The 20,837-nt window shown below is 35.6% G+C and overlaps 1 protein-coding gene across 2 annotated transcripts in view; it reads left to right on the top strand.

Annotated features, from left to right (window-relative positions):
• The window catches only part of sptbn1 (spectrin, beta, non-erythrocytic 1), a 112,514-nt gene that overhangs the window by 16,155 nt on the left and 75,522 nt on the right, over nucleotides 1-20,837 (top strand). The window contains exon 2 of one of the 2 annotated variants that reach the window (XM_084101735.1): nucleotides 18,448-18,660. In XM_084101735.1, the coding sequence (XP_083957861.1) occupies nucleotides 18,516-18,660 (145 nt within the window). In that variant the 5' untranslated portion in view covers nucleotides 18,448-18,515. The remainder of the gene's footprint in view (nucleotides 1-18,447; nucleotides 18,661-20,837) is intronic. The other variant, XM_084101736.1, reaches the window with a different exon arrangement.

Genomic DNA, 20,837 nt, shown 5'->3' with positions numbered 1-20,837 from the left:
AAGTGATGTCATAATGGAGCTCATTCTCCGGCCAGTGTGACATTCTGATCTAATGACATCTCTGGAGATCTAACAAAAGAGCGATCGTTCAGCTCTGTGTGTGCGCTGAAAAGATGGACCAATTAACACTAATCAATCATAACACACACTAATGAGTCTCTATAGCAGACACAGAGCTATACATGAACGTGGAGCAGCTCAGATCATGTGACCTCCAATGAATAAGTTCATCCATTGTTGAGATCTCTTCTGAAACTCGTGTGAGATTACTGGGAGTTTTGGTAACACTTTATTTTACAGTGTCTTTGTTACATATGTTACATGTACTTACCATATGTGACCCTGGACCACAAAACCAGTCACATGGGCCAAGTTTTTGAAATTGAGATGTATACATCATCTGAAAGCTGAATAAATAAGCTTTCCATTGATGGTTTGTTATGATAGGACAATATTTGGTCGAGATACAACTATTGTAAATCTGGAATCTGAGGATGCAAAAAAATCGAAACATTGAGAAAATCTCCTTTAAAGTTGTTCATTTATGTTCACGATTGTGCTGCATTCACTCACAGAAATACATGTTTTATATATTTACGGTAGGAAATTTACTAAATATCTTCATGGAACATGATCTTTACTGAATATCCTCATGATTTTTGGCATAAAAGAAAAATCGATAATTTTGACCCATACAATGTATTGTTGGATATTGCCACAGATATACCCGTGCGACTCGAGACTGGTGACGTGATCCAGGGTCACATATTAATAACAGTAAATGATGCATAATTACATGCAACTAACCCTCAAACCAAATCCTAATCCTACCCTCACCCTATAATAAGTATGTAGTTGCTTATTATTACTCAGTTCTTACACTGTAAGAATGACACCTTAAAATAAAGTGTAACTGGAGTTTTTCTAAAGGAGGATCATGCATTTCTCACCGGAACAAACGATGCTTTTAAAGAGATCTGGTTTGTATTTTAATCTTTAATCTGCTAGTTAGAGTCTGTAAATCGAGCAGCTCGAGGTTACGCTGATCATCTGGAGGATTTCTCCACGTTCCACATGTTTCTGAGACCACATCTGTAATCTTTCATTCTTGTTTCACATCGTCGTCCATTTCAAGAACTAAACAATACACAATAACAAGCTCTTTTGGAGCGCTGCCTTTGTAAACAGAACAAAACAATTTGTCAGCGTGAAACACACAGCTGTGGCCATCAGCACTGCTCAAATCATACTGGTAATTACACTGAGTTATGTTTTATTAATTAAACAGGCAGTTATTTATAGGAGGGATCCTGTGAACAGAACAGAAAATGACTGGCTTCTTCATAATAAGGGAAATATTAGCACATATTGTTCAAATGTCACCATAAAATGTCATTCCTCATTCTAGTATTCTTTATAATTCGGCTTAATTTCTACTTTTCTTGATTATGAATGTGATAAATCTCTATAGATTTCAATAGATAAATAAATAAGTAAACATGTAAATATATTTAAATAATTTCTATAAATATATATAAATAATTTCTACTTTTCTTATGGTTAGAATATGATACATTTTTATAGATTTCAGTATATATATATAATTTTTATTGATTTCATTACTTACGTAAACATGTAAATATATTTAAATAAATATAAATAATTTGTACTTTTATTATGGTTAGAATGTAATACATTTCTATAGATTTCAGTAAATAAATAAACATTTATATATTAAAAAATATATATAAATTATTTTATACTTTTCTTATGGTTAGAATGTGATACATTTCCACAAATATCTAAACATTTATATATAAATATATTTAATAAATAAATATAATGTTTTTGATACCAATGAGAATTTTGGGAGTATTGAATTTTTTTTTTAATAATTTGTCATTTATTTGATTTTATTAAATTAATATATTTAATATTAAATATATTTATATATGTTTTGATATATGTGCAAATTGTAACTTTCGTAATTTTAATGTTGTCAACGTTTATTTTCCATTTTTTTCTATTTTAAAACGTCTTTCTCTTTAATGCAGAAAAAGCATGTGGAAATAATTCCTTCTAAACCTCTGTCAGATTTAGGGCTGTTCAGTTGTTATACGAACACAACGCTGGAGTTCACTTTCTTCAGGATGTTTTCCATACGGCTGTTTAACGTGTGTTTTTGTGGGAACAGTCTGGCCCGTCATGGGAACTCAGTAACCCTTGCCAAAATGCCCATTCCCTCTTGATCTTCAGGGACTCGTCCTTATTTTCCTCAGTGTTTCCCTGAGGCCTGTATATCATAAGGACAATGTTAAAGTTTATTACTGTAACTCCATTATGTCATCAATCATTAAAGGGGTGGTTGATTATGATTTGACTTTTCTAACTTTAGTTAGTGTGTAATGTTGCTGTTTGAGCATAAACAACATCTGCAAAGTTACAACGCTCAAAGTTCAAAGCAAAGGGAGATATTTGCTTTTAAAGAAATCGCTTTTTAAGGACTACAACAAACGGCTGGTAGAGACTACACCACATTCCTCCCGGGTTAGTGACATCACCAACCCTAGAATTTACATAAACCCCGCCCCCTGAGCACGATTTATAGATTATCAAGACAGAATATGCTAATCAATGACTAGAAGATAACTACACATCAGCTTTATAAATTTAAACATAAACAAAAAAGTTTTTGAAATTTTTAGGACACAAGCTGTAGAAGCTCCGCCCCCTGTGCCGGGAGCAGCAGCTCATTTGCATTTAAAGGGACAGACACAAAAACACTGTGTTTTTGCTCACCCTCAAAAAGTGACAACTTTAACATGCTATATAAAAATATCTGTGGGGTATTTTGAGCTAAAACTTCACACACACACTCTGGGGACATCAGAGACTTATTTTACATCTTGTGAAAAGGGCATTATACCACCGCTTTAAGAATACCTCGTTTCTCATCACGGCATCTGTGTGGGAAAGTCTCAGAGCGATGGCGTAATAAGGAACTACAACACTTTTACAGTCGGCAAAACCTTTAGCATGTGTTTTATATCGCATGCTTTGACGTCACGCTCGGCTAATGGATTGTTATTTTGCACGTGTGATATGTATTTATGGAGGTAATGCGTTTATCTGGACTGTAATGCTTCTGAGTTCTTCATAATGCAATCATAGACATTTTATAGATTTGCTTCAGCTAAGTGCCACATTAATGTTTACTGCTCTTGTGTTTAAGAGCTATTTGCCTTTTCTTCACAAAGTCAATCATTTTTATAGAAACGATTTCTATTGTATAAAGCGCTATGTTTTCAGTTTGCTGTTTTTTTAAGGTTTTTGTCATATAATTTAATCATTTAAGTTGTATACATTTATGTTTACAGTATTACTTTTGTAGTTCTTTCCATTTTAGATTAAACATATTAATAATTAAAATTATAATATTAAAGTAAAATATTATATATATTAAATAAAAAATGATATATACAGTATATACTGTATATTTATATTATATATATATCATTTTATTTAATATATTAAATATATATATATATATATATATATATATATATATATATAAAGTAATAATATTACATACAATAATGCAAAATATATATCAATATTACATAGCAATAAAAATATTATAATAAAAATAGAATTGTATATATTAATCAATTTGAAAGCACTAATATATATATATATGGATTCATATATATTAATATATATATATTTTTTTTTAATTTTGTAAATAATATTATATAGATATAAATACATCAATGTTGAAAATCAATGAAATGTAACTTTTTATATATATATATATATATATATAAAAAATAAAACAAAATAAAACATTTTAAAATAAAAATAAAAAACGCACACACACGAACGCGAACCAGAGGGACAGATACTTCAGCTTCATGTGTTCGAGCTTCTGATTCTGCTGTGAGAAACTGCAGCATGTGTGTGTGTGGGTGTTTTTCAGATGGCCAGAGTGTGTGTGTGTGTATGTGGGTGTTTTTCAGATGGCGAGTGAGTGGGTGTGGTGTTTTTCAGTGTGTGAGTGAGTGTGTGTGTGAGTGAGTGTGTGTGTTTGTGTGTGTGTGTGTGTGTGTGAGAGAGTGTGAGTGAGTGTGTGTGTGAGAGTGTGAGTGTGTGTGTGTGAGTGTGTGTGTATAAGCATGTGTGTGTGTGTGTGAGTGTGAGTGTGTGTGTGTGTGAGTGTGAGTGTGTGTGTGTGTGTGTGTGTGTGTGTGTGCGTGTGTGTGTGTGTGTGTGTGTGTGTGTGAGTGTGTGTGTATAAGCATGTGTGTGTGTGTGAGTGTGAGTGTGTGTGTGTGTGAGTGTGTGTGTGTGTGTGTGTGTGCGTGTGTGTGTGTGCGTGCGTGCGCGTGCGTGCGTGCGTGTGTGTGTGTGTGTGTGTGTGTGCGTGGGCTGCACTGAGGTGAAGGGGTTCAACAGAATGAAAGATTCGTCCCACTCTTCTTCCATCAGAGTAATGTCAGCGTAACCTAGGCAACCCATTGTGAACCGGATCATCAGTTCTGTCCCACGCACAATCCCTGACTGGCTCCCGTACACACATCACCATGGTAACCACCGCTTCTGCCAGAATACCACAGTAGTTACTATAATCATTAGTGCTGTTTAAAAAAGCCAATCATCACTGTTACTATTGCTCATACTCATATTCTCTTCATAAAATTAAAAAATCTAATTGTTGTTCATATACATACACATTTGTGTGTGTAAGTACTATGGTATTTGGACATGTACTCTGGTGATCTTACAATTACCAAGGTGTATTTTAAAGTACCATAGTATCACCATCTGTACCGCCACAGTACTTTTATTCTATAATGTGCAAAATAGTGTGTGGAAAAAAGCATGGGAAGATTTTGATGTTGCTGTTGGATAATACTGGATAGTAGTTTCTGTCGAAATATAATAGTTTCTTTAGTAAAACTGTGGTAAATGTGTGGTAAACCACCACTATAATCAAAGACATGTTTTGAAACGACTCTTACTCTGTTTGAACTGATGATTCATTTACAGTCTTCATTTGATTCACTTACAGACATTTGATTCATTTAGTCATTTGATTCATTTACAGTCTTTATTTGATTCATTTACAGTCTTTATTTGATTCATTTACAGTCTTTATTTGATTCTTTTGATTCATTTACAGTCTTTATTCGATTCATTTACAGCCTTCATTCAATTCATTTACATTCATTCGATTCATTTACAGTCATCTCACTGTGGTAAATAAGGTATTTTGGTGGAAACGAACAATGATGTGTTATCGTGGATTTATGGACATTGTACCAAGTTTATGTTTTATGGACAAAATACGACGGCAGAAACTGTAAAATATAAATTATCTGTAGGACCAATAAGACTGTGAAAGTATGAAAGCATTTCCCTTCTCATATAGTAAATAATGTGTATTTGAAATATTCACACTTGTGTTTCTGGAGACCCGTGTCCTTTATCTCAACCAGAGAAACACACGAACACGGTCCGGACAGCTTTATGTGACAGCGAGACACACAGTTTGATGGCTTTCACACAATGAGGCTCTTTCTCTCGAGGTTTGCCATGGTGATTCACACATCAGCGCTTAGAAATGTGCGGAGAGAAGAAAGGAGACACGTCTGGCTCATACTTCAGCCCAAAAACAGCATTTATATTTTGCATTATTAGTTTGTTATTTTGCATTAAGAACATTTAAACAACATTTGGACGAATTGCATCGTGCATTATTATTATTTTGCATTGGTAAATTTGATTGAGCATTGCATTATTTTAAACACAATTAAACACATTTCCCCTGCGCCACAAAAAATACTGACTAATGCAAATTATACATAGTACACAAAGTATTGTACATCGTTTGTAGTACTTAATGTAATTTATATTAATTTTATGTTATATATATATATATACACTCACCTAAAGGATTATTAGGAACACCTGTTCAATTTCTCATTAATGCAATTATCTAATCAACCAATCACATGGCAGTTGCTTCAATGCATTTAGGGGTGTGGTCCTGGTCAAGACAATCTCCTGAACTCCAAACTGAATGTCAGAATGGGAAAGAAAGGTGATTTAAGCAATTTTGAGCGTGGCATGGTTGTTGGTGCCAGACGGGCCGGTCTGAGTATTTCACAATCTGCTCAGTTACTGGGATTTTCACACACAACCATTTCTAGGGTTTACAAAGAATGGTGTGAAAAGGGAAAAACATCCAGTATGCGGCAGTCCTGTGGGTGAAAATGCCTTGTTGATGCTAGAGGTCAGAGGAGAATGGGCCGACTGATTCAAGCTGATAGAAGAGCAACTTTGACTGAAATAACCACTCGTTACAACCGAGGTATGCAGCAAAGCATTTGTGGAGCCACAACACGCACAACCTTGAGGCGGATGGGCTACAACAGCAGATGACCCCACCGGGTACCACTCATCTCCACTACAAATAGGAAAAAGAGGCTACAATTTGCACGAGCTCACCAAAATTGGACAGTTGAAGACTGGAAAAATGTTGCCTGGTCTGATGAGTCTCGATTTCTGTTGAGACATTCAGATGGTAGAGTCAGAATTTGGCGTAAACAGAATGAGAACATGGATCCATCATGCCTTGTTACCACTGTGCAGGCTGGTGGTGGTGGTGTAATGGTGTGGGGGATGTTTTCTTGGCACACTTTAGGCCCCTTAGTGCCAATTGGGCATCGTTTAAATGCCACGGCCTACCTGAGCATTGTTTCTGACCATGTCCATCCCTTTATGACCACCATGTACCCATCCTCTGATGGCTACTTCCAGCAGGATAATGCACCATGTCACAAAGCTCGAATCATTTCAAATTGGTTTCTTGAACATGACAATGAGTTCACTGTACTAAAATGGCCCCCACAGTCACCAGATCTCAACCCAATAGAGCATCTTTGGGATGTGGTGGAACGGGAGCTTCGTGCCCTGGATGTGCATCCCACAAATCTCCATCAACTGCAAGATGCTATCCTATCAATATGGGCCAACATTTCTAAAGAATGCTTTCAGCACCTTGTTGAATCAATGCCACGTAGAATTAAGGCAGTTCTGAAGGTGAAAGGGGGTCAAACACAGTATTAGTATGGTGTTCCTAATAATCCTTTAGGCGAGTGTATACTGTATATATATATTTAACAGTCTTTGAGAAAAAAGTATTTTAAGAGTGAAAGCCTATATATATATATACAGTATAATACAATTAATATAAATTACATAAAGTACTACAAACGATGTATACTTTGTGTACTATATAAAATTTGCATATATTGTATTACTGTAGTAAGAATTTTATTTTAATTTATTTTATTTTATATTCATTTATTTTATATAAAAAATTATATTGTATTATTGAAGTAAGAATTTTATTGAATTTTATTTCATTTATTTATTATTATTATTATTTATTATTATTTTGATTTATTTTTTACGTAAATGGGAATAAAAATAAACCAAAATTGAAAAGCAAGTGCTCAACCAACTGTGGAGGAGGTTCAACTAAAAAAACATAACATTTGCTTATGACATTTATGACAACATGACATTTATATTTTGTTTGTTGTTAGTTTTGCACTTTATTCTACAGTTAAATAAAAAATAATCTCATAATCCCCCCAAAAAAATCTTAAAGGTTAAGGTCCAAAAAATATGCAACATTTCTTTTGATTTGGGGTGTAAATGTGACCAGGCCATTTCTTTGTGAGCTTCACTTCACTGACAATACACACACACTGATGCGTTTAAAGCTTTTATAGTTGACATCTGGGTCACACACACAGCGTTTACTGTAAATCCCTGGAGATCCGGTCTTCTGTTGCATCTCTGAAAACACTGATTAGTGTGAGGCCAGTATTTGTTTTCATGCACCAGCGCCCCCTGCTGGAGGAGTCTCATGCCTCGGCTTCACGAGTCTCAGCGCGTCTCTCACTCTCCAAGCGTGTTGCATCCGATGGGATGAGAATGCCTTCAGCACAAGCTTTTATGCTTCTCCCACCATGATTCTTGGCTCGAGTCGGGATGCCAAAACACAAGGCTGTCATAACACGTCGAAGGCCTGCATTCACTGCCCGTGATCGCGCTGTATCTCTCGGGTGGCCGAGCAGGGGTCTGAGAACAGTTTGCATGAAATGCTTTGGCCAGAGATGAAGTTTCCGGATTCATAATGGCCGCTTTACTGTGTTTCTCAAAGACTGTTTCCACCTCACGTGGAGAAAGGGGGCACAAACTAATGAAAGTGCAACACAGGGCATTTGTGTGTGTTGTGCGAATCCCAGCATTCATTTCCCACCGATGAGAGTGTGGCGGAAACACTGAGCGGGTAAATGGAGGCATGATTGAGTCCTAATGAGTTCACTGCTGATCCGCACTCATGCATCCGCTTCGGTTTCAACACCAGATCGATCCGGGCTTTTAAAGCTTTTCTAAATATGTGTACAAAACTAATCCATTAATAGGAATCTGTTTAGCTTAGAAGCAAGTGCAAGGTGTGCCGAATAAAATTCGATCATGAAATGACCTTGAGATGCTCAGAAAAATGCCAACGTTTGCTTTATGTAAGAGATCTTGATAGAATTACACATCTAACAAAATCACAAGGCCACGTTTGAATCATTTTAAGCTTTAACTACAGTTTCCCTGTTATTGCCAGAATATCATATGCATAGATAGATAATAAAATCATTGTTAGTGAGATAAAACCTTTCAACCTTTTAATATTTAGCGCTTTAAATAAATAAATGAGTTCAGTAGCTTTTTAGATATGTGCAAATCGAATTATGATGTTTGACTACTTGATTTTTTTTTAAATTAAAATTAATACTTTTATTTAGCAAGGACACATTCAATTGACAGTAAAGACATTTATAATGTTACAAATTATTCTATATCAAATACATTCTGTTCTCTTGAACTTTCTATTCACCAAAGAATCCTGAAAAATAAAGTGTATCATGGTTTTCACAAACATAATAATCATAAATGTTTCTTGAGCATCAAAACATCATATTATAATGATTTCTGAAGGATGAAAATTCAGCTTTGATCACAGAATTAAATTACATTTTACTATATATTCACATAGAAAACAGCTGTTTTAAATTGTTAAAATATTTCACAATTTTTACTGTATTTTTGATCAAATAAATGCAGAAAATACTTCTTTCAAAAACATTAAAACATTTTCTAGACCCCAAACCTTCTGTGATTTTAGCATGACTTGCTCAGATTAAGTCAGGTGACCTGTTACAACCAATCAGGGTGTGGCTAAACCAACCGTTTGATCTCATTGGCTCAGCAGTTTGTGCAGATTAATGTCAGCAATTTGCTAAAAGATCCTCATTCTGTTGTTTACCAGCTAATTGAATCTGCAGAGAGAAATGGAGGGAGAAATTGCCTGTAATGGCCGTTCAGAGGAAGAGAGGAAAGATAATGATTATGATGACTTGATATTGTTCTAAAAGTGAAATGCCTTCTGAGGGAACATCTAAACTGAAATGGAAAATTCAATGCACAATTGGCTTAAATAGAGTTAGCCTTTAGCATTTTGCAGAGCTAACGATGCAATACTCAGAAAAGCATAGGCTGTTGTCATTTAGATGATCTTAATTCCTAGAGGCCGGATCTTGTGTGCTTTAAAGGGATAGTTCACCCAAAAATGAAAATTAGCCCATGATTTACTCTCCCTCAAATATGTATGGATAGATGCACTTTTATGATGGATGCACTTTTATGATGGATAGATGCACTTTTATGATGGATAGATGCACTTTTATGATGGATAGATGCACTTTTATGATGGACAGATGCACTTTTATGATGGATAGATGCACTTTTATGGACTTCAAAACAGAAACAGCAATTCACTGCCATTATACAGCTTGGAAGAGCCAAGACATTTTTTAATATAACTCTGATTGTGTTCGTCTGAAAGAAGAATGTCATGTACACCTAGGATGACTTAAGGGTGAGTAAATCATGGGCTAATGTTCATTTTTGGGTGAACTATATCCCTTTAATGCAGTCCCAGCAGCCTCTGGGTGTGTGCCAGCGATGCTAAAAACAGCTCTGCAGAGAACTAGCACACATGCTAGTGGCAGCTTTGACCTCAGCAGTATAAGAGCGATGCTGACACACACACACACACACACTCGCTCAGAGAAGCCCTGGTCTTAACTGTCACCTGGATTGTCTTTCAGACAAGATCATGCTCGAATCCTCAGGATGATGTCGACCTTGAGTCACAGACTGCTGGTACCAAGGCTTAGAAAGGATAAAACAATATCAAAGGACAAAAATATATATATATACTGATGCAATTTATTTAGTAACACCATGTCCTGACCAGACGCGATCACAGGACGCGATGCGATAAGATTTTTATTTTTTTTTTTATTTTTTTTTTTAATTGAATTCAAATTTACAGACAAAAAAGGTATTTAACAAACAATATTAACTTACAATTTTCAAAGGCAGACATATTTACAAAGTCTCAAATCAAATATACAATCAAGAAAGACAATAGAAAAAAAATAAAAATAAAAAATTATTCAAAAATCTGCATTTATGAATGAAATATTTAGCAAATTCAAAAAGATTATTAACCAAGAAGTACTGTGAACAATCTTTCTTAAGTAGGCTACACCAAACTTAATTTGTTTGTATTCAAGGGGGTTTACACATGTTATAATGCATGATATTTTACTGTACAATTGAGACCAAAACAATTTTGAGTGATTACAATGATAAAAAATATGTTCAGTGGTTTCAATATTCGTATCACAAAACTGACAAGAGTTTTCTTCAATATCAAATTTAGATTTTAAGAATTCTTTAGATGGGTATGTCATTTATAATTTTAAAATTAACTTCTTTCATTTTAGGAAGACTTGGAAAGGTAAGATAATTCATTCTCAATTCCTTCACCACCTCCGGGCTAAAATCTTTGAAAATATAGTAACGTTTAATTCTATTTGGATGAAGTCTATCAATAAAAACACTTCTGATATATTTGTTGTTGCATTTATGATCTCTAATAGATAAGTCACCAAGAGAAGGAGAAGGGAGAGAGAATGTCACAGAATAGTGTGAAAGAATACTCTTTACTAGTAGCACCATGCTTTTGGGTATGGCATTTACAATTGTGTAAAACTGCGATGCGATAAGATTCCAGCGACAAGCAATTTTCCTGTCGTGACTCAGTAGCGACGCGACTACGAGATGCGTCAAAATCAATCAAAACCCACAACCAATCAGAACAGCGTGTGGGCGGAGTCTCGCGGCAAACGCACAGCAGAGAGTAATCTTGACGGCAATCGCAAGAAAATGGTTAAGTACACAATCAAATTCACAAATATTACACCATTTAAACATTATTAAAAATACATACTGAGTTACTATAACAGTATTAGTCAAATAATACACTTGTTTGTTCACAGTTTGAACGTTCTTGTTTCCATTTGTTTAATTTCAAGATCTGAGGTGAATTATCCACTGTTGCTTTTACAGCTTCAAAGCTGGAGCACTAAATGATATTCAGAGTCACATTACTCGCTTTTAACATTAAATAAAGCACATAAACAGTAGGCTACCTGAGATTATCATTGACACACTTTGTGTTTGTTGTTCCAGCGCGACGTCGCAGAAAAATAGAAACCGTTTCTAAAATAGAATCGTCGCGGCTGGTTAGGACAAACACTCTGATTAACATGGAAAAGAACATTTTATCGTAGTTAGGACACGGTGTAATATCACAATACACAGTACAGTATACAGTGTGTGTGTGTGTGTGTGTGTATGTGAGAGAGAGTGTGTGTGTGTGTGAGAGTGTATGTTTGTTTGTGTGTGTGTATACCATGTCACTAAACGATTAGGATACACAAATACCATTGTATGGATTCAGGGTTTTAATATAGTACATATCTCAAAAACATAGGTCTAGGACTACAGTAGCATCATGTGGAAAGAAAAATAAATAGGAATAAAAATGAAGATACTGTGGTATATCTTTCCATGGTGTATCTTTATTCTAAAACCACAGTAATTTTTTGCAAGATGAACTTTTTATATCAATATAAAGTTGCAGAGACAGGTTGCGTGGGCTTTTGGGTTTAGTAAAGTCAGAGAGGATGGTAATGCATGCCGAGGCTTTTACTGAAGAGGACAGCGGCTCGCTTCACTAACTGTGTCTGAGGGATGCTGGGAAATCAATACTCTTTGAGCCAGACAAACCCATCAGTCCAGCTGACATATTGACACGAGAACGTCTCCTGCTGCGTCACATGCTGTCTTTACCGTCTTTACTTCACTGCGTTTACTTGAGACACACAAGTTTGAGTCACTCCTTAATATAATGTGCATTTAGAAGTCAGTGTGTGTTTTGTATAAATGTATATTTTACCTTACAAGTTCCATGGTATTACCATAAAAATATACTACGGAAAAACACTACGGTGTCATTAATATGGTGTATGAATACAATTAATATACTTGGACATGCACACTTAAAAAAAAATTAGGGTACTTTATTTTAGACATGTACCTAGTATTCTTTGAAGTACCTTATATACATTTTATAGCACATCTATGCTAATATAAAATAGAAATACCATCTTTTGGACATTATCATTATGTCATTCTTTATAATTTAAAAGCCTATATAAATGCTATATAAAGGAAATAGTATGATATTTTGGATATGGTACCAATTGTTTTTTAAATGCCATGGTACATAATTCAATATCAAAGTAGTATAGTATTAGTATTACCATCTGATACCAATACACCACGGTACTACCACAATACTTTCATAAGCGCTATGTTAATGTGATACATATTGTTTTGAATACATTTGAATGGCAAAGACGTCACTTACAGACCATTATTGTCTTTTTGGGAGGCGATAGCTTGATAAAAGTCCTCAGCATTTCACACAATGGAGGAAAAATAGATAAATAGATCTATAGCTCATTTCCAGCGGATCTGTCTTCCTCTTTACTACTAGTTACGGCACTAAATAAACATGAATGAACATCAGAAGGAATGTTGAAAGATATAGACATTATGTAAGTTGTTAATTTTAACCTTTAATAATAATAATACCAGGTTTCCCTGTATGTTTACAGCATTAGTTGAGAGATTTCTTTCCTTGAGCAAAATGAACATGCCCTTCCTGATATTTAGATTTTGAATCAAGATTCGAATCGAATTGCAAGCTTATGAATCGAATCACATAGTCATCCATTATCCTCACTTCAAGCTACACGGCTGTCAAAAAATTAATCGCGATTAATCGCATCCAAAATAAAAGTTTGTGTTTAAATAATATATGTGTGTGTACTGTGTATAATTATTTTGTATATATAAATACACACACATGCATGTATATATTTAAGAAATATTTGCATACATATACTGTATATATTTATATATAATTTATATTATATATAAATATAATTTTTTATATATATAAATAACACATTTTTCTTAAATATATACATGCATGTGTGTGTATTTCTAGATACAAATTTAATTATACACAGTACACTCACATATATTATTTAAACACAAACTTTTATTTTGGATGCGATTAATCGCGATTAATTTTTTGACAGCCCACTATATCTTTCTATGGCAGAAACTGTAGGCCTACGAGTCGTATGCTAGTGTTCAGCATTTGCCCTTGATTTCTGTGTCATCTTGCTCATTGTTTGACATTCTGCTCGAGTAGCTACTCACTCCGAACCCGAATCTCTCAGCTCTCCAGAAGCCCTTCCCAGTGGCACAGTTATATTTAGCCGACTGCAACTAGCGGTTTCTGGGACACGGGTGTTACTCTCACTGCAGAAATGCCCTGGAAACGCTCCGTTTGTTTGAGAAACGCTCCTGTGAGATGTTAGCGCCGCGCAGGTTTTGTGTGGGAGGTGTTTGAAGAAGAACATCTCGCAGGAGAACAACCGCATGCAAACCAAGCCTGATGCTAGCAATTAGAACGATAAACGGTTTCACAGTGAAAAGCATTGCATTTCAGGGTGTTTCTGTGCTGTTTGGTGCACTTGGTGTGCATCATAACCCCCCTGATGTTTAGGGCCATTCGCTTTTTTTACTTTTTTTTGTTGTTGTTGTTGCATAACAGAACAATAACAACATACATATATCACAATGCATTCAACTATTATCTATTAGATTCATAATAGCATCAAAGGAAACAACAGAAAAAATTTATGCAGGGGATAAATTACAAAAAATTACAAAAAGATGAATTAAGAAATTCTATACATCCGTTTTGCTTTTTCATTTCTTGCATCTTTTAAGGCCTCAATGTAACGCTTGAGTTAAATTTTAAATAATATAATGTTATGTTTATTATTAGTCCATTTCTGTTTGTGTATATGGTATTTTCCATATATAATTAAGTTAATCACCAAATTTTGCTCTCAACTCTTATTTTTATATAACAAAAAGATATCTTTACCACATAGTCAAATCTTTAATTTTGTGAATTTAAATATTCAATATTCAATATCAATCCAAAAATACACATTCAAAGAATAAATGTTTTATTGATTCTTCTTCTAAGTTACAAAAGACGCATTTATTCTCCATGTCTCTAAAAAATCTTGAGACGACGTGGGTAAATCAAATAAATAACCTAATATGTAACTTCTTTATTGGTGATACAGTATTTACTAGGTAAACCCCAGACATCTTCCCTCTCAATCTTATTGAGTTTTAAAAAGGTTTGCATTTAGGTAATAATGTAGTTCTACATTATTTTTGTATATGAAAGTTATTCATTTTTTTATCTATAATTTTCACAGCATTTGTTGTTGTTGTTGTTTTTAATGCTGTATTTGAACATTCAGTTTACACTATGGTACAACTAAATTAGAGCATCACAATAGTTAAGAATAACACTAATAGAGAGAGTAAATAATAAAACAAAAGCATGAACAAGCAGTGCCATAGCTCAAAGTAAAAACAGACAGTCACCTAACAAAAGAAGAAGAGGGAATTACACAAATAAATAAAAATTACACATTAAATACAGTAAAAATTAAAAACAAAATGTAAAAAAACATGTTCTGTGAGCTTTCTTGTTTGGCGAGAGTGAAATTGTCAGTAAATAATGTTGTAAGAATATCTCAAAAATAGGTCTACAATTTGAAAAATAACATTTATGAATATAAAATCTACATAGAAAGAGAATTAGATTTATTATAAAGTAGGCATTTGGATCCACTCCAAAAAAAAATCCCCAGAAAATTTGTGATTCATTGAAAAACCTTGTAATATCGTACTCGAGATCAACAAGCTAACTGTCACGTTCATCTGCCTTCACCTGTGTGTGTGCACTACACTCTCCATCATCCTCCTTGGCACACTTGCACACCTGCACTCAGCCATCATCATCATCATCACCTGCACTACCTCGTTAACTAGCCATATATATTCAGCACTCTCCCTTTACTCCTCGTCTGGTCTCGTTGATGCATGTCTCACAGACTCACTCTCGCTACTCACCTGAGAACCTTACCTTTATCCGAAGCCTTGCTGCTATCATCCGTCTTCAGTCTTCCACCTTGGCGTTTCCAGCTGCCATCTACAAACAGAGACATTGTTATTCTTTAAGTTAAGTTGCTTTCTGATTATCTGCCATTTATATACTCACCCATTCTCTCTCTCCGGATCCGTACTTCTGCAAATAAAGTTATATTTCACTTGCCATCCTGTCTGTATCGTCTGTGATCCCTGACACTAACATCACTCCAGAGCTGGAAAGTCATTTTAGGGCCGTTCGTACACACAGTATTGGCTGATGATGTCATCACGCAAGGGCGTAGATTTGGTTTGAACTAGGGCTGTCACGATGTTAGATTTTTCACACCACGGTTATTGTGGCCAAAAGAATTCACGATATCGATATATCGCAATATCTATAGAATTTCTTTTTTTTTTTCAAAAATACATTTTTACTTTGTTTATATAGTTTTTCTTTTTTATCTAACAAACATAGGGATACTGATAAACACAAGGCACATGCATTTTTACTTCTTGCGTACTCAATCTATGGCAAATTTTTGTGAAGGAAGACAAGCATGTGAAGTTATCTGGTTTCAAACTGAAGCAAAACACTGTCTGAAGGTTTCCTGAAGAACTGAAAAGCTCTTAAACCTATTGTTGCACCAGCGCCAATAAAGTCATGCAGATAGCAGATTTGAATTTAAAAAAATCAAGTGCAAATACAAATACAAAAATAAGATGAGTAAAGAAAACAGGGTTCTTAATTTTAATAATCACCCTTTATTAAATATATGAACACAGAAACCCCCTGTTAATGTCACGTTTCCCATTCCATGACTAGTAAAATAATAGGCGCGTCGCGTCCATGACAACTCGAGGTATCGCACACTCGACGCGCACTTTCTCAGTTTATGGCCTGCAATATCATTATGTTTAAGGACATTATGGAATTGAGATAATGTCTGTACTATGTTATGATTATACTGTACAATTAAATACAATAGTTGCTGAGTCTGTGATCTGAACACTTTACCTCAGAGCATCCGTTAACTGAATGCATTGAGAAAAATCACCTGTAAATCCGATAAACATCAGCAATTTTCATTCAAGCAGCTGATTTCTGTAAATTAATGTAAAATTAAATGTATATTGCAGCACAGGGTGAAATCGATGATTTGAGACAAATATAATGTAAATTTAATATAAAACGATGTAAATGACGCTCTGTGTCGCGGCAGGATTTTGAACAAGGTCCTGAGCCGTTGCTGGGCGCCGCGGCCGCCGGTGTGTGTAGGCTACACTCATACAGAATGTGTTTTAATTTTAAAGACGTGGCGCTGCGCTTCTCGTCCGGTGTGCGACCACCTTTAAGGTGCTGTTTTCTTTGAAGTCGAAGAACTCTGTTCTTAATACTAGCTTGCTTACTTTGTTCGGGTGTGGACAGAGTGTTTCACTATAGCTGCGCGCGCGGACGAGCGCTGCGTCGTCTTCTTATTTGATAGGTGTCCACGGGTGCAATACTGACATCTGAGAGGTCAACCAGGTACTGGCGCTGTAGTATTTACGTGTCATGTTATCATAAGAGTCCTATTCATTTTAAACATTGTGGTTATCGCCAATACCGGTATATTGTCACACTCTAAATTAACACGATGTCGATATTTCACGCTTTGAATATCACGATTATCGTCAACACCGGTATATTGCGACACCCCTAGTTTGAACATTGGGGGGGTTGAAGTTTGGATATGCCTCCTGATATTGTGATCATGGTATAAATATTGGGGGGGTTGTAATGCATAATTTAAATATTGGGGGGGTTATCTCCCCTCATCCCCCCCACAAACTACGCCCCTGTCATCACGGCACGCTGAGATGTGTTTGAGGACAGACTGCAGATTTTAATTAGGAAAGCAGAAACTCTTGGCGAGGAAACTTGTGTCATTATAGTTCTGCCAGTGTCCATTATCTCACGGGTGAGGAACGCCACATGATCGTGCTGGTCCGGGGATTGTGGGTAAGGCATTACAGGGGCAGATCTCAGGGTTGTCCAATAGGTGGCAGTCAGTCCTCAAAGCTCAGAGATGTGCATCAGGGTCAAGGTGATGGATGATGGAGAGAGGAGAGGAGGGGTTGATGGGAAATAAATAAGTGCTGTCTCTTTGCAAAGGTCAGCAGAGCCGATGAACAATTAAAGCCTCAGACACTCTTTCCCAGAGTCACTGATAACAAACACTCTGGAAAACACAGTTGTTTTACTTTTGTGTATATTGCTTTATGTAATACATGTTTTAATTTGCTTTTACTAACGTCAACTTGAAGTCAATATTTTATTTACTTTCATGATACACTTTCCTGGTCTTATTGCAACCTTTTTTTTTTTATCAGTGCACGTAAAATAAAAAAATAAAACTGAAAAAATCTGTATAATTAAAAAAATAAATTTTCACAATCTTAATTATGAAATGTGATATTTTTCCCTCCTTATTTCCCTTTCTTTTTCTGTTTGAATATCTAAAAAAAATGTGTTTCTATTTGTGTGTGTGTGTGTGTGTGTCTTTTTATTAGATATTCAACCAGAAAAAAAAAGAGTAAAAAATTATAACATATTAATGACAATATGTATTATGTTTTCATATATATACACACAAATATATACATATATATATATGCTGCAGAAGTAAAATGGGTTGCAAATGTTTCTCTTTGACTAATTCAATATTTTCATTGAATTCTTAGTTCAGTTTAACCTCATTATTGCCATATTTAAATCCATTACACAGAATCCAGCTGATCTACAATCAGTGGAGCAAATATTATTATGATGTCCGTGATGTATCTTAAATATCCCACTATAATGACCTCTGACCCCTCTGTCTGTTTCAGCAGGGCTTCAGAGGAAGCCGCCCATGAGGAAGTGTGAACGGTGAAAAGCCGAAAGGTCAGAGGTCAGGATGACGACAGTAGCCGCAGAATTCGAGCACATGGACATCCAGCAACAATACCCGGACAGCGTGAACAACCGCTGGGAGGACGAGTGGGACAATGAGAACAGCTCGGCCCGGCTATTCGAGCGCTCGCGCATCAAGGCTCTAGCGGGTGAGTGGCAATCACAAACATACACTGTTTTTAACAGTAAAAGGTCTACACAGTGTACAGTGGTTAACAGAAAGTTTCTTTACTATAAACGGTGAAAAATATAGATTTTGTACATTTAATGTAAAATTAATGTAAAATAAAATTTAAATTAATATTTACAGTAAAATACCGTTTTACAGTTAATTAAAAAAAAAAAAAAAAAAAAAAAATAGAATTTTATTAATTAAAATAATTTACAGTTTTTGGAAGTGAAAAAGAACAAGTCACTGTAATTGACATTCCCACAATTCCCTGCGTGACACTTCTCATTTGATGTACTTTTGTTGAAATAACTATGTTTCTTCATAGTTTTTCTTAGTTTTTTCTAATCAGTTATGTACATTAGGGTTCTATGTTACATTTAATGTTGTTAAATGAATGTTTATTGCATTTTTACATTTTTACGTGTTACCATGATGGTGTTTAGTGTGTGTGTGAATGACACTGTGCTTAACTTTAATGTGGAAAAGGTGTTTGTGATGAGCTTTGATCATGTGACTCTCATCATCACTGTGATCAGTCATTGTCAGTGTATTAAAATGGTACAAAACAGATATTAGTACTTCAATAGGTTGGTAAATCAACATTATGGGCCCTATTTTAACGATCTGAAACGCAAGTGTCAAAGCTCAAAGCGCAAGTAACTTTGTGGGCGGGTCTTGGCGCTGTTGCTAGTTTCCCAGCGGGATAAATGACTCTTGCGCCAGGCGCAAATCTAAAATGGGTTGGTCTGAAGTAGCTTCATTATTCATAGGTGTGGTTTGGGCGTAACGTGAAATAAACCAATCAGAGCGTCATCTCACATTCCCTTTAAGAGCAGACGCGCTTTGTTCTAAAGCGGATTCCTATTATAACGGCGGATTTGCCAGACGCGCGCCAGGAGCGGTTCACAGCCAAGGAGAGCAACGCTCTCGTCAGGGACGTTGGGGATGGAGAAACCCACCCAAATTAACTTCGGTTAAAAAGGAGTATGATAATTTGGGTAAATGTGTAAGCTAGATGTATGCTTTTATAATAAATTGTCTATCTATCTATCTATCTTTATATCTATCTATCTATCTATCTATCTATCTATCTATCTATCTATCTATCTATCTATCTATCTATCATAATAATGTATGATTTGCAAAAATGAAAACTGCTGCTTCTGTGTAGATGAGAGAATCAAAGTGTATGCGCGTTGTGCACACGCTACATTGATTATGGCCAAGCATGCGCCCTTAAAATAGCATATGAATAACATGCGCAACGCGCCACTGACTTTAAACTATTTTTTCCTGGTTAGTGGCGCAATTGTTTTCTAAACCTGCAAAATAGCATGAAGGAACGTTTGCGCCGGAACACGCCTCCTTTTTTGCGCTGAACCGCCCAGGGAGCGCAAGTTCATTCCCTAGTTTAGCGACGTGCTTCTGTGGAGGGAAAAGCGCGCTTTGCGCGGGTGCAAAATAGGAATGATACATGCGTCAGTGTACAAAGTCAATTGCGCTGGGTGCAAGATAGGGCCCTATATCAGATAATGCAATTTTTTTTTTTTTTACTGTAAATTTAAGTTAAGTCTGTAAAACCTAAAATGTTGCTACTGTATTTTTACGGTATATTTCTGGCTTTTACCGTAAATGTAACAGATTTTATTTTACAGTAGAGTGTCCATCTGTGATGATGTTAAACAGATGAACATGACCTTCTTTCAGAGCTTGACAGAGAGGAACAATAAGAGAGGTTATTAAGTGTTTTTTGTCAGCTATTGTGTGTTTTGGAGTTTGAATAGCTCTATAATGTGACGCCCACCCGCTCGCACATGACATGCAGTGATTCTGTGCGTAGGAGATCTGCGGCGGAGAGAAAGTGGGCGTAAGTTCACACTTTATCCGCTCCTTCTGAAGCTCCCACACCATCTCAGATCCACGGCGAAACCCTCGAGCCCACAGACCGGCTCGCGTCGCTCTTACACCTCGTACGGGAAACTGTGTGTTACATAAAATCAATATGGAGATGCATGATGATTTATTCATGGGTTGAATTTTTAATGCAGTTACTATAGAAACAATATACCTGTGTTGAACTAAATGCTGCTTTTGTAGGGCACTTGGACACTCTGATGGAGCATTTGATCAATAATAATGCTAATAAAGATGCAT

Source organism: Abramis brama (genome assembly GCF_963993115.1).
Source record: "Abramis brama genome assembly, chromosome: 23".
NCBI classification, from domain to species: Eukaryota; Metazoa; Chordata; class Actinopteri; order Cypriniformes; family Leuciscidae; genus Abramis; species Abramis brama.
The sequence above is the reverse complement of the archived record's forward strand: the minus strand, read 5'-3'. Positions and strand labels throughout refer to the sequence as shown.